This window comes from Artibeus jamaicensis, unplaced genomic scaffold (genome assembly GCF_021234435.1).
Source record: "Artibeus jamaicensis isolate MK-2021 breed Jamaican fruit bat unplaced genomic scaffold, CSHL_Jam_final contig_387, whole genome shotgun sequence".
Taxonomy (NCBI): Eukaryota; Metazoa; Chordata; class Mammalia; order Chiroptera; family Phyllostomidae; genus Artibeus; species Artibeus jamaicensis.
In genome coordinates this window covers 4,093,840-4,108,723 of record NW_026521812.1, presented here as the reverse complement: position 1 = coordinate 4,108,723, position 14,884 = coordinate 4,093,840, and the positions used below count along the sequence as shown (strand labels likewise).

The window sequence follows — 14,884 nt, the reverse complement described above, 5'->3', positions numbered from 1 at the left end:
GTTTTTGAACTTGTCGATTTTGATGCCTTTTAGTGCTTCTGCCATTTTTTGTTTCAGCTCTTTCACATCAGCAAAATATTTCCCTTTGAGGCCTTTTTTCATCCAGGGAAACAAAAACAAAACAGAAGTTGTTCGGGGCAAGATCAGGTGAATAGAAGGGGTTAGCCGGGGAGGTCACACCATTTTGGTCAAAAACTGCAAACAGTGCAGTGTGGGCAGGTGCACTCATAAATCACCCATTGTATATCCCCTGAAACCTACCACAACCTCTCACAACAACACCAGCTGGTACACTGGTACACTGGTACAGATGGGTTCCTGGAACACTTACCCAGCAGGGGAAGCCTGGACTACAAGGGGCCCTCCCTCCAGAACATGATTCTGGGTTTTTTGGCCTTCCTCCAATGTTTTTAAATATCTTTAGTACCTCTTCTGATCATCTTCTGGATTTATAAATTGTTTCTTTTTTTAGAATATTACATGGATTTCATCTTATTATTTATTGTTAATTTTTTAATTATTTTGTTATTCAATTACAGTTGTCTGTATTTACTTCTCATCACTTCCCCCCACCCCAGTCATCCCCACTTCCCTCCCATGCTTCCAATCTCCCTTGGTTTTGTCCATCTGTCCTTTATAGTTGTTCCTGAAAAGCCCTCCCTCCTTCCCCCCATTTCCCCTCCCATCTCCCCTCTGGTTACAGCTAGATTGTCCTTAATTTCAGTTGTTTCTGTTGTTCATAGATTTTCCATTTCAGTGATTTCTACTGTTTTTTACTTACTTTGGGTGTAATGAGCTTTTCCCTTACTAGTTTCTTGAGATTTGAAACCCTTCTCCTTTCCTAACATAAGCATTTAAAGATAGAAAATTCTCCCTATCCACGCTGTATTTGCGTACCACAGATTTTGATTTGATGTTAAGACTTTATTTTTCAGAGAAGTTTAAGGTTGACAACAAAATTGAAAGGAAGGGACAGAGATTTCTCATATCCCTCTGCCCCACACAAGCATAATTTCCCCACTAATCAGCATCACCCATTTGCTATGAAGTATGAACCTACATTGACACATCATGATAGCCCCAAGCCCACAGTTCACCTTACAGGGTTAACTCTTAGAGTTATACATTCTGTGGGCTTGGAACGATGTGTACTGACATATATCCTTCATTAAAACACCATAAAGAGTTTTTCCACTGTTGTAAAAATTCTCCCCGCTTTGCCTATTCATTCCTCCTCTGTCCCCACTCTTCACAACCACTGATCTTTTTATTTTCTCCTTAGTTTTACCTTCTTCAAAATATCCTATAGTGGGAATCATATAGTATTTAACCTTTTCGTAGTGGCTTCTTTCACTCTGTAATTTACATATAAGGTCCCTCCATGTCTTTTCATGGCTTAATAGATCATTTCTTTTTAGTGCTAAATAACAGTCCATTGTCTGTTTGATCAGAGTTTATTTATCCATTTACGTACTTAAGGACATCTTGGTGGCTTTCAAGTTTTGGCAGTTATAAATAAAGCTGCTGTAAACATCTATGTGCAGATTTTGGGGGTATGTTTTCAGCTCATTTGGTTAAATATAAGGAACATGATTGCTGAATCATAAGGTGAGAATATGCTTAGTTTTGTAAGAAACTGCCAAACAAACTTCCAAGGAAGTTGTACCATTTGGTAGCTGTACTGCTCTGCATTCCCGTCAGTAGTGAATGTGAAGTTCTGTCGTTGCATATCCTTGGCGCCATTTGATGTTGTCAGTATTCCCAGTTTGGCCCTTGTGATAGGTAGCAAAGTGGATGTGTCACGTTGTTTGAACTTGCATTTTCCTGATGACGTATGACGTGAAGCCTCTCTTTATGTCCTTCTTTCCCATCTGCATATCTTCTTTGGCAAGGTGTCTGTTGAGGTTTTCGGCCCATTTTTAAGTGGGTTTCCTTATTGCTTGGTTTTAAAAGTTCTTTGTATATTTTGGACCGCACGCAGCCCATTATCAGATATGTCTTTTGCAAATAGTTTCTTGTAGTCTGTGGTCTGTCTTCTAATCCCCTTGACATTGTCTTCCAAAAAGCCAAAGTCTTTAGTTTTAATTAAGTCTAATTTATCAACAGTTTACTTCATGAATCATATCTTTTTTCATTTTTTATTTCTCTCTTTATGTCTGCTAATATTCCTCTCAAGGGATTTTGTGTGATATCATTATGGCCCAGACATTTATTATTTACATGTTTTATCAGTTTTATTCTTTACCCTGAGCCTACTTGGGTCTTATCACTGTTCTGCCCCAATAGGCGGACTCTGAGGTGGAGAGAGATGGTGCCAGGGGTTGGCTGGGTTGTGCCGTTGGTGGGAGTCACTTTTGGGAGGATGAAGGAGGCGTAATCGGACTGGGAGACATTGATCTTCAGTGCAATCGCAACAAAAGTCTCAGCTGATCTTATGGGGGCTCTGGACTCCTGTGACCCTGAGGGTAGGGGGTGGCCTTTCTAGCCTTTCATTGACTAGTCAGTAGTTGAAGGCTACATTCTTCTTTTTTTTCTTTTCAGTGCTGTATTTTTCCCATTTTTGTTGAAGTACAGTTGTTGAAGCCTACTTTCTGAAAGAATGTGATCTCGAATAAAGGAATCTCTTTAGTTGAGGGCAAGTCTTGGACAGGAATTCAGTTGAGAGCTGCCAGTCAGTAACAACCCCGCAGCGGGAGGAATGGTTTTCTAGTTGTAGACTGGGGTCCGGGCAGCCCACCACAGTACCCCGGTGGGCTTGTGCTCAAGATCCTTCTGGGACAGATCCCCAGAGGTGCGACTTGGTTACTAAGCCAATATTACAATCTTTGGCTTTTTTTGGCGTGCTTAGTCTCTTGATATTTATTGTAATCTTTGATTCATGGTGTTTGAATGTACTGTCTTGCTATGTGTTTTCTGTTTTTCACGTATATTCTGTCTTTTTTCCTGGTTTCTTTGAGATTAATCACATTCTAAAAAATGTTTCAGTTATTCTATTGACATTTTGTTATACTGATTTCTATTTTCTATTAATATTTAACGGTAGGTATTACTTACTGTACCCTAAACTTGCTTTTTATCTAAATTTATTGTAATACCTCATGCCAAATGAAAGAACCTTAAAAGAACATATTTTTTGTGCTGTTGTCATGTATATTACTTCATAACATCTTATAAATTACATAATACGGTGTTAACTTTTTTGCTTCGTTTCTCTGTATTTCTTGAATAAAGAGAAGAATAAATGTTAATCTTCTGTAGAAAGAAAATGTAGCCAACATCACCTTTCTACCAGTCTTCATTTCTTCCCGTAGACCTGAGTTTTTATACCGTTACAAATAACAAACTATGGGGCTTAAGTACCATGGAAGCTTTATTTATAAATGTTTAATGGACTGGCCTGTTCTCCAGATTAACCAAAAAGTCATAGCTATTGGTTTCAGTCCTTACTATTGTGAGATCACATCCATGCTCAGTAGAACATGTGGTAGTTTATTGAGAAACCTTTGCCAAAATTTCAACTCTGGCTCTTTTGTTTCCGGCTCTAACAGGTCTATGGAAATGCAGGACCTAGCAAGTCCTCACCCTCTCGTTGGAGGCAGCGATACTCCGGGGAGCTCCAAACTGGAGAAAGCTAACCTCAGCAGCACATCCGTCACCACCAATGGGACAGGAGGCAAGTGTACAACCTTGAAGACACCCAGATCACATTTTAATGTTTGCTGTGCTTCCATATGTTAGGCATCTGCTAATAATAAATATCTCATTAGCAGTAAAACAATCAGCAATACATGCAAGGAATATATAATTAATGGGTTATTTATTGTTCTGTTCATTTTCTTGAAATTTTGGTTCACCTGTAAAACCGGAAACACTGAGAAAGAATAGACAGCTCTGGGCAACAACATCTTGAAGACCTTGACTGGGGGTTCCTGTTTGCATTTGCCCTTGGAAAGATTTTTTTAAATGTAGAAAATGTAGCCAAAGGATTTGCACTGATTCTTACAAAAAATGACAAAGAAGAGAAGAAATTATCTTATTTATCTTGTGTGAGAGAAAAACTACCCCCAATTTTTCTTAAAATATGTTTTTTCTTAAAAATAATTCTGGAAGTAGAAAAATCCATATCTGCTGCAATTTCTTTTCAAAGAGAATAATATCTAGCATGTATTTAAAATAGAATTGAGTTTTTCCAGATGCCTTCTTATTTGATTAATCCATAACTATTCCACAGCATATGATAACAGTAATAGTTGTTTCAAATGCTTTTCCTTATTGTTGTTAAAAATGCATTCAACTTGCCTGAAAACATAATCTTATTTTAGCATCAGAATATATAAACTACACATACATACACATGTATGTATAATCTGCATTTTTAATTATTCACAATCATTTTGAAGTTTTGTAGATCTACTTTTATTCGCTAGGTGAGAAATTATATGAAATTTGCTTTAATTTATAAACTTCATACTACTAGATATCAGCATTTGCCACATCATATTTTCTTTTAAATTTTCAATAAATACCTATGAAATTGATCACCTCTTTTCATTTATTTTAGAATAACTTTGCAATCTAAAATTTCCTTTGTAAATTTGTGTGCATTGCAACCTGCCTGTATTTAATAATGTTTTCACAAAACCCTCTGTAGATTAACATTTTCTTGTTTATAATGTTTATTCGTCTCTAAACATGCATCTCTAGTTTCAGCTAATTAATTATAGAATTGCATATTTATAAGATTGTTTAGTGATGACTTCTAGAGTAAAAACATGCATAATTAAAACTTAGCTTGGTGCAAACCATAAGATTTGTAAAGAACTCATGCATTCTGGAGTCAGACCTTGGAGTTCACTAATCATCACATGCACTTATTTAACCGAACTAAAACAGAGCTAATGAACTGAAATGTAAAAGTCGTACCATGCAGTTATAATTTTTGGCCAAAGGTCAGAAGCCAGTGCAAGCTTTGAAGACTCTTCCTGTACACTGAGCAGGCATTCAGACAATGAACCCTGTGCTGTTCCTGTTCTCAGGGGACAACATGACTGTTTTAAACACTGCAGACTGGTTGCTGAGTTGCAACACCCCCTCTTCTGCAACAAGTATGAAAGATGATGGTACACTGCATGTGTTTGGGTGTGTGCCTTGGCCCTTCTGGTTTGCTTTCTGTTGCTATTTCTGTGTTTGCACCCTTTTTTCTGTGTCCAGGACTCGTAAAGAAAATGGGGCAATGAACATGTCTTTTAGTTGTTTATTGATAACAGTGGGCTATGATTTTAATATGGACTAGTATTCTCATCTTAGATTCTTTAGATTGGTAGCATTCTTTTCTTAGATTCTTTATAATTTTGCAAAAATGGGTGCTTTTACTACTTTTCTAACTACATATCAGTTTGTGAAATGGTAATTGAACACAACAGTCATGTCAGTCAGAACATTTGAAGCAGATAATGCACACATACAATTTTTACCCTATGAAGTTTCATAATTTAAAGTGACTTTTTAATGTTGCAAGTGATATTAGAGACTTTATTCAATATTCCAGTCGAGGTACTTAAAGTAACATTAATATTTAAAATCCTATCATGTAAAAATCATCAGTGATGAGAGCTATATATTTAAAATTACAGATTAATATTGTTTCTTAAAATGTTTTGAACTATATTTACTGCATTCACCTATGCAATAGGTATTAAAGTATAAACAACCTTTTCCTAAATCAAAAGTCAATACACTATCGAAATTAAAAAATAAAAACAAAACCATAACACCGTTGGTGGAACCACCCAATGTTACGATTAAAAAGAAGAACTCCCTATCTGTCAGAAATGTGCATTACAAGTGAGCAGTTGGAGGGGACCCAGTTTGCCTGGGCCTTGCTGTACCTCAGATTATATTGGAATATAGGCCAGTGAAGGAAGAACACACCATCGTGCCCCTTACTATATATTTATAGTTTTACTTTCAAAATTCATTCAATTCCACACTTAGAATACACATTGCCAGAGTTTACTACCTCTTAATTCTAATTCATGTGTCTTTTCCTATAAAGAGCCAGGCAGTGAATATTTTAGGTTTTTATAGGTCACACTGCCTGTCTCCACTACTCAGTAAAGCCATCGTAGCTCACAAGCAGCCCTAAGCAATACATACATGAATTAATGTGGTTAAGTTCCAATAGAACTTAGGGACTCTGAAATTTAAATTTTATGTAATTTTTCAGTTGTCACAAAATATCCCATATTTGATCACTTTTAAAAACCTTGAAAATGTAAGAAATATTTCTAGCTCACTGGCTATTGTTCTGTTTTAAAGAAGTACTAATACCAAAAAGGCAACTTTATAATAGTAAGTGTATATATTGAATATTTAGTAATTCATATCTAATCTTAACCAGAAGCCTTTCTATGAGTGTTGTGCATCCAGTTTTTCTGGTTCTTACTGTTAATATTAAACATCTTGTGGTCACATGGGAAGAACAAGGACCTGTGTGTCAGGAGGACCCTGAACCTGCCTCTACACTTATTGGCTGTGTCTCCTGGAGCAAGTTACTGAACCTTTCTGAGCTTCAATCTCTGGCTACAAAAGATGCTTAATAACCTTTCCCTGGCAAGGACTTTTGTTTTGAATTTGATAATGTATGTAAGTTGCTTAGTAATAAGTAACCAGAATATTACCTTCTTTAATTAATAATCTAATCATAATTAGGCAATAAATTCTTGAAGAAAATGTAAACATGAATTCTTCTGCATTTAGAATATGTTAATTGGCCACAGAAGGCAAACTTTTAGTAACAAAATGTTAAGCATGCTTTGATTATTTTTTATTTTTATTGTTTTGTCCTCACTCAAGGACATCTTTTTATTGTTTTCTTTTCTTTTTTGAGAAGGAGGAAGAGGAAGAGACAATCAATGTAATATAGAAACATTGATCAGTTACCTCTCATAGGTTTCCCTCTTGGGGATTGAGCCACGACCCAGGCCTGTGGCCTGACTGGCAGTTGAACTTGCAGCCTTATGGTGTATGGGACAGGGCTCCAACCAACAGAGCCACACTGGCTGGGGCTGTACTTTGATTTTTAATGATATAGTCTCCGTGGTATATTGATATGAAATTTTTAATTATTTTAATGAATCTTATGTGAGATGTTTATAACATAAACTAAACATTTGGTGCACAATCTCTCCAATTGAGAATAAGCTATTTTATTTTTAATCCTGGGTTTCACTGTTGCTAATAGAATAAAATTTGTATAATAAAAACAAAAACTAATTTAGTGTCTTCTTAAGAACTTTAACTTTGAGATTTTAAAAAATGTAATTTTAATTATATAGTTTATACTGATATGAATGAGTTCATAGAATTACCTTAATAACCTACCCTACTGCATTTTCTATTTAAATATATTACATTATTACTTTAAAATGTTTTATTGCCTTAATCCTAATTATTTAATTGCATCTGCAGATTTATATTGGTACCTAGATTTTTCTTTCAAATGTTTATCACGTATAAAACCCTTAAAATGTAGAGCTATTAATAAGAATAGAGTAAATGTAATCATGCCTTAGCATTTGGATCAGTCATCAACAAACTTTTTATGCAAAGGGTCAGATAAGTAAGTGTCTTAGGCTTTGCAGGCCATATGGTCTCTGTTGTAACTATTCAGCTTGGATAGTGTTGCACAGTAGCTGCCATAGACAATGTGTGAATGAATTATTATTATTATTATTATTCAAGTAAGTTGAATAATAATAATTTGAATTATTATTCAAATTATTCAGTTGAATAATTCAATTGAATTATTTGAACTAATAATTCAACCAATTATTTGGCTGTGTTCAAATAAAACTTGATTTGTGAACACTGAAATTTGAATTTTATAAAATTTTATATCACAAAAGTATTTTCTTTTGATGTTCTCAACTATTTAAAAATGTAAGTCATTCTTAACTCATGGGCTATTCAAAAACAGGCCACAAAGCAGATTTGGCACATGGGTTATAGTTTGCCGACCCCGTATGTATATGTATATCTACACACATATATATATATACACACGTGTATATATGTGTAGTGTGCATACATATATACACTATAGATGAAGTATGCATACATCATGTGTATGCATATTGATGCATGTAAATGCATGCCAATTACATGAAAGTTAATTCCTGATACAGGAAAGATTTTAATTTGCTTAATGGTGTCATATTTATGATTAGCTATACTTCATAAACAAAAATACTTAGATCTACTGCAAGTGCTTAGGATAGAATCTAAAAGTGAATTTTCACTTTCTCAATTAAAATTCGGCAAGTTCCTGTTACATGGCAGGCTCTGTGCTAGCAAATGGGAACCCAGGAACCTATAGAACACAGAACTGGCCATGAAGGGAGCCGCAGTCCAGCAGAGGAGAAGAGACAAGAAGACAGTGTGTTCAGGGTGGGTGCACAGTAGAGGGAGGGAACATGTTTTTCTACATGAAGATTAAGAAAATACTTGGAAGTGATTTGGGGAAACCAAAATTAGATATTCTGATCAGGTTTATGGTGTTTTCTATACAGGGGTAGGCAAAAACAGGTTAATAATAATAAGTATCATATTTAATAAATAAATAATATAAGAATAAACTGTGTTTTGCATCCTCACAATTGTAAACCTACTTTTGCCCATTCTTGCATTTAAAATCTATATATCATGGAAAAGAATCTTCCAGAATATTTACTGTAGCAATGATTGATTCACATGCAGTGAATTTGTTTCTGAGTGTTGTGTACATGTGCCGTAGAGCCACTTGCTGTTGTGGCTCTATACTTTTGAGATTTGCTTTTTGGAATGAGAGCCATAAACTGCCTCATCAAAATATTTCACAAAATTAACTATCTTATGGGTATTTAGGAATGAAAGATACTTGGAGCTCATAGGCTTGTGAGTGAATCTATCAATTTAGATAAACATAAATCCCAGGCTGTAGTGACTATTAAAACTGGCAGGCAATACTTACTGTTCCCCTGCAGTGGTGTAAATTGTATCCTTCCTGATCTAACTCCTTCTGAAATCCTTTGTAAAACTTATACTGTCAAATGATGCTATGTTTAATTTTATGGTTCAGAAAGGAGTGTATTTGGAATTACATACATATATATATATATACTCTTTGAAGTGGGCACCAGTTTAGAGGCAGACTTCTGAATATGAAATATAAAATGTAAATCACTTGGGTCACCTTTTTCAAGGGTTAAGCCAGCTATTTCAGCAAATGAACATGAACATTGTTACAATAATAAAACAGACTTTCTCCAAAAACTGTACACAATAATGTTATACCTGAGTTCTACAGATAAACTGAAGGGACAAGATTGAATTTGTTCTGAATTTATTTGTATGAGGATATGGATGAAAGTTGGGATGTGGGGAGAGAAAGTCAGTGATTTAGCAACCATAGCTAATAATCGTTGACAATAATCATTGTCATAGCTGACAATAATCGTTGCTTTAAACACAAACTTGATTTAGTCTGTAGATTAGTTTTAAAAGTAAAAAAATCTAATGTATTAATTTGACCCTTTAAAAAACTATTAGGCTCTGATAAAAACATCCAAATGGCAATTAGATTACTAGTCAGGAGAGAGACCAAAGAATTTACTTATTTCTTGAAGTAATGCTTCTGTACAAAGGGCTGTATATAGTTTTTTAATTTTACCTTTATGGAAATGAACTCTTATTTTGAGCATTTAGAAAACTACAGAACTCATTAACTTAGGATATTACAGTATAATTGCTGCTTTTGAAATCAAAACATTTGTTTGTAAGTTTGAATTTTGTTGAAAATATGACACTAATCTCCTATAGAAGGTTATTTTTCCATTTTATAGCATATAATGATATCCAACACATCTCTCAAAATAAGTTTAAAGTCCCATTTAACTTATGTGTTATATTAAGAAAAATAAAATACAGTTAGAAAAATTCATTGGAACATGGCATAAATATAACTGCTAACCATTTGGGATGGGGGTTTTTACAAGTTTAGAAAATAGTAACATGCAAAAAATTAATGACATCTTTCAAATAGTGCTTTGCACCTAATTAAAAAAAACTTCCTGCCCTTAGAAAAGCATATAATAAATCTAACTTTAAGTAGAAAACAATAGCAAGACAAAAGACACTGTAATACATTTCAAATATATTTAGACCTTTGATGAAATTAACTTCCACTTTTCAAGTTTTAATTATAATCATTATAATTTTTACTTTATATTAGTTACTTTTTTTAAATAGTAAGATGCTTTTTTATATTTTAACACCTTTTTAATAAATCAACCAATCATATGAATAATACCCATATCAATTTTCTACCTGAATTTTTTGTTCCCAAAGAAAACAAATTATTATTATTAACAAATACTCCTTTCTTTCTTTATAAAATCAGACCAAAATAACTTTGCATCTTATCTGGGGTTCAAGAAATGTTTGTTCATGCTCACCTAATGTGAAAACAATTTATTTTCTGTAGCAGCATAATTAATTTCCCCCATCCCCTCTTGTTTTACTTTTACCTGCATATGAAAAATAAAGTTGCATTAATGGGTAGCTTTTTTCTCCAAATGTTGAATTATTCACTTGCTGAGTTATCACTTCAGAATCCATGCATTTTAGTACACTGAACACATCTTGATATTTATGCTTTTCCTCATATATTTTCTAGGGATGACTTTTCTGAGTAAAGCGAATTTTCTTTGTCTTTGACTAAATGCAGACCTTTAAAATTTTAATGAGAATTTTCCAGTATAATGAATACAGCCAGGAACTCTCGCTCTTCTTTTCTCCCTTCTGTTTTTTGACCACCTGAAACTTTCAAATTGAGGAGATTTTAATCGACATCAGTACTGTATTTCTGAAATCAAGTCTCAAAGTTGCTGTTCAAAGTATATAACAAAACTAATCTTTACATCTGGCTTCTAGACTTTTTTAGGCACAAGTCTCATTCTGCTCTCCTCCTGCCAATGCACAAGTGACCTATATATTATTACTAGCATAACTAAATGTATGTGACAATTGTGTTCATAGATTTAGATAAGTTTAAGTAGGAATTTGGCCACGATTAGAATTTGGAAGTTCCGAGAATCTTTCTCGTCTTGGTTGCTGAAGACTTTGAACTGTGTCTTTCTGTCATAAATGTCAGGAGTGAAATGTGGTCACTGCATCCCAGAGAGCCTTTATGCCCACCTAGGCCACACTCTGGGTCATCTTTATACAGATACAGAGGAGAGGTGTTTGTGGTTAGTTAGTGCTGCCTGCAAAAGCAGTCTGGTCTGGAGTTTGGTTCTGAAACTGTACCACCCAGTCTCAAATTCTAGTGCTTACAAGCTCTGTGACTATAGGCAAGTTATTTAACTTTTGTGCCTCCTTGCTTCCGCATCTGTAAAATGAAGATGATAGCATTACCTACCTCATGAGATTGTCATGAGGCACAAATGAGTTACTAATGTTTGTAAAGCATAGCAGGGGCACCTGGAGTGTATTAACTACCTTTTAAGTGTGTGCTGCTATTATCTGCTTTCCAACTTGCTACTTCTTTTTGTCTCTTAAAATATTTCATGAGGAAGAAATGGAAAACATACTTTTTTAGCCTATTCCCAGGTTTGCAGTTTTCACTATTAACAAAGTGTGCCTAATTACTTCGTCTAAAAAGTAACCCCATTCTTACCGCTCTCTGAGCCATTGTAAAGAGCCACTGGTGTGCGTATCAACCATTTTCCTTCCTGAAGACTGCCTGTTGTGGTGGAGAAACCCTGGACTTAGAGCTAAAGGCCTGTGTCTGACCTTAGCTCTCTCGTCCCCTGCAGTGGAAAAGTTAGCCTACACAAACGTTCTCCGCATGTATAAAATAGACATAATGGTTCACATCGATCAAGGTTGTTGTAAGTATTAGTTAAATGTAAATAATCTAGCACATAGTAAGCTCTCCATAAATAATTACATAGTAGTAAATAAGTTTGTAGTGGTGAGTTTAAATAGTGATCAGCTATAAGCATAATATGGACCGCTATACAAATTACTACTAAAACGTAGTAACCACAATTTATTATTTATCATTATACAAATAAGTAGACACTGCTCCTCAGAGTATTGCTGCTGCTAGGAGAAGTAATCCAAGTTTCTTTATTCCATCTTTTCAACCTGTTGGAGTTCTCGGAACCTTCCAGCAAATTTTCATGACATTACTGAATCTGGAATACCAAATTATTGGTACTCATAGGGCTCATGAAGGGAAGGTCCAGAAAATTACGTTCGTGTGGGAGGAGAGAGTTATCATAACCACAGGTTTCTCCACTAATTCACTACTTTTCTAACAGAGTAACCTTGCTGACTTGCTCTGTTGGTGGGTCCGTTCTGGCCCGCCGCTCTTTTCGTCGTATTTGTTCATGGCTGGCTAGTCTTCAGCTTTCTTCTTTATAGCTTCTGCTTGCTTCTGAGTGACTTAACTGTATCATTCCGGGAAACAGAAGAGGTGTTAAGTAGAAAATAATTCAGTGTATTTCCTTGCTGCCGGGATCTATGTAGCAGAGCTGTGCCCACGAAAGGAAAATATGGTGTGACAAAAGGAGCAGAGGCTGTTTCACGACCCCCCACCCACGCACATTCAGTAAGGACAGCAATGTGTGCCAGGTCGCATCACTTCCAAGTGAGGATTTGACCAAAATGCACCACCTCAACGTAGAAACAACATATTAAAGAGTCTTCAAAAGATGTACTTATTGCTGAAGAATCATCTCTTGTTCTAGGATTCTCTCTGTGACTCATTAAAAATCATTATGCCATTAACATAAAAAGCCCAACACCTTATGCATTGCTCTTTAGTCTCTCTTAAAAGCAAAAAACTTATTGAGTGCCTAATTTTTCACCTGACACATGAATACACCCCTGGTTTCTGTACCTTAATATGCCCCATTGTACTCTAGTGCAATCTTTTAAAAAAATATCTTCTTGAAGAAGAATAAACTAACTATAAGCTAGTATATCTCTTTGCTATGTTTTGGATCAAACGTCCTGAAGACTGACTGATGGCTCCTTTTTTTTTTTTTTGTCTTTTGACTGTAATGTCAGAGTGTGCTTTAGGTGGGTTAAAAAAGCAAAGTGTGTAGTGTTGTGTCAACTTTTGAAGGTTGGCTGCCTTTAAAAGCCAGATTCAACAGAGCTAGCTTAGCCAGGGGGGGAGGGGTGTTAGATTAAACTCTCTACAAATGCATGTCCATTTAAAAGCTAAATTAACACAGTTCTCTTCATCGACTTCTCAAGTTCTCTCCTGCATGCCCATGGTAGCTAGAAAATCCACTAGTAGAACAGTCAGCATCTTTGATACCAATTTAGAAGTAAAACTCACGTGTCCTTATTCTTCTACATAGTGTCTCTCCTTGCAGTCAAAACAGAGCCTTTGAACAGCAGTGAAACCACAACCACGACTGGAGATGGAGCGCTTGACACTTTTACTGGGTCAGGTAAAGCTCGTGTGTTGTTGCCTACACATAATTCTCCTGGTGAGGGAGCAGCATAAACACCAAAGCTGTCAGAACTTGGGGTTTTATAAAGTTAGCAATAAATTTACTTTTTTGAGAATTGGTTGTCATGAAACTATGCATTTTTAGAAATTATATTTGGAATCATATTGCTTAAATTTTTTTAGTTCACAGCAAACCAATGCCCCCTGACTTTTTTTATTAGAAATAAGCAGAGCTGGCTTTCTTTGTCATTGTTTTACACAGCGCTGAATTGAATAATTAGGTTGTAATAGCTGAATTGAATAATTAGGTTGTAATGGCTGACTTTATTCCGTCAGTGTCCTCGCTGAAGTGACATAAAAACTGCCTTTTCCCCAACATTTGAGGTGAACTGTCCATTTGATTCCTTCTAAATAACCTTGCTTCCTCTCCAGGCTTAAAAAAGCCTCCTGTGTAAGAAGCTGAGTGACAGGTCTCAGAGGTTAAGAGGCTGCAGGGGAGCACATGCTGGTTGCATTAGGACCCCGCCTCTGAGAGGGCTACTCTGTCACGTGCTTCAAAGAGAACAGTGGTGCGTCTTTAACATCAGTCCTTCTTAAACACAAGTACCTGATAACTAACTCCCAGGTGGACGCACAGGGCACACATTACCTTGACTTTAAGTTGCAATATTGTGTGAGGTTTATTATCTGGTGAGAGGATTCCTTTTTGTTTTTTTTTAATGTGAGGAGGGATGTATATAGTAGAAAGATGAACATTAAAACTTAGGGATGTATTTGTGGTTATTAAATCTTAGTTCTGTTATTCTATTTGATTTTACATTTGCCCACATTCTCATGGTCAAGGATTTTTTGTGGGTAAGCTTCATGTAAAGAGTTGAGGTACTACAATAAAACGTTTATCAGTTGAAAACAAAGTCAAGGTATGTCCTCAAGGATAATGTCATGATAGCATATATTGGATTTTTATAGCTACAGACAATCCTATCTCATGAGCTCACGCCAATCGGGAGCACTTGTCATGTAGTCACATAAATATTAGTACTTCAAACAGAAAGACATAATACTTCATGTGCTCCACAGATAACGCCAACCTACATTTTTCCTAGCAATTCACTCTCCTCCCAAGAGATAAATAGGTACCAACTAACTCCTGCGTTCTTTATTACTCCTTCATTCTTTATTACAACCCATGTAAACTTTCAACAAAGTAAATGCATATGAATGTATTTCTAAGGAACGGAATGGAATTAGTAAGTAACCATATTTAAGTCTAGATTAATTAATATTTGGTACAAATAAAAACAAATTTCTAGTCACACTTAGTTACATTTCCTGTGTTTAATAGCTGCATATGTTTTTTTCATGGCTTTTCTG

At 35.4% G+C, this 14,884-nt stretch overlaps 1 protein-coding gene across 5 annotated transcripts in view; it reads left to right on the top strand.

Annotated features, from left to right (window-relative positions):
* Nucleotides 1–14,884, top strand: part of EYA4 (EYA transcriptional coactivator and phosphatase 4) — a 250,553-nt gene that overhangs the window by 185,561 nt on the left and 50,108 nt on the right. For 4 of the 5 annotated variants that reach the window (XM_037132776.2, XM_037132775.2, XM_037132773.2 and 1 more), the window contains exons 4-5: nt 3,549–3,673; nt 13,416–13,508. In XM_037132776.2, the coding sequence (XP_036988671.2) occupies nt 3,549–3,673; nt 13,416–13,508 (218 nt within the window). Of the gene's footprint in view, nt 1–3,548; nt 3,674–5,036; nt 5,106–13,415; nt 13,509–14,884 lie in introns of all 5 variants that reach the window. The other variant, XM_053664948.1, reaches the window with a different exon arrangement.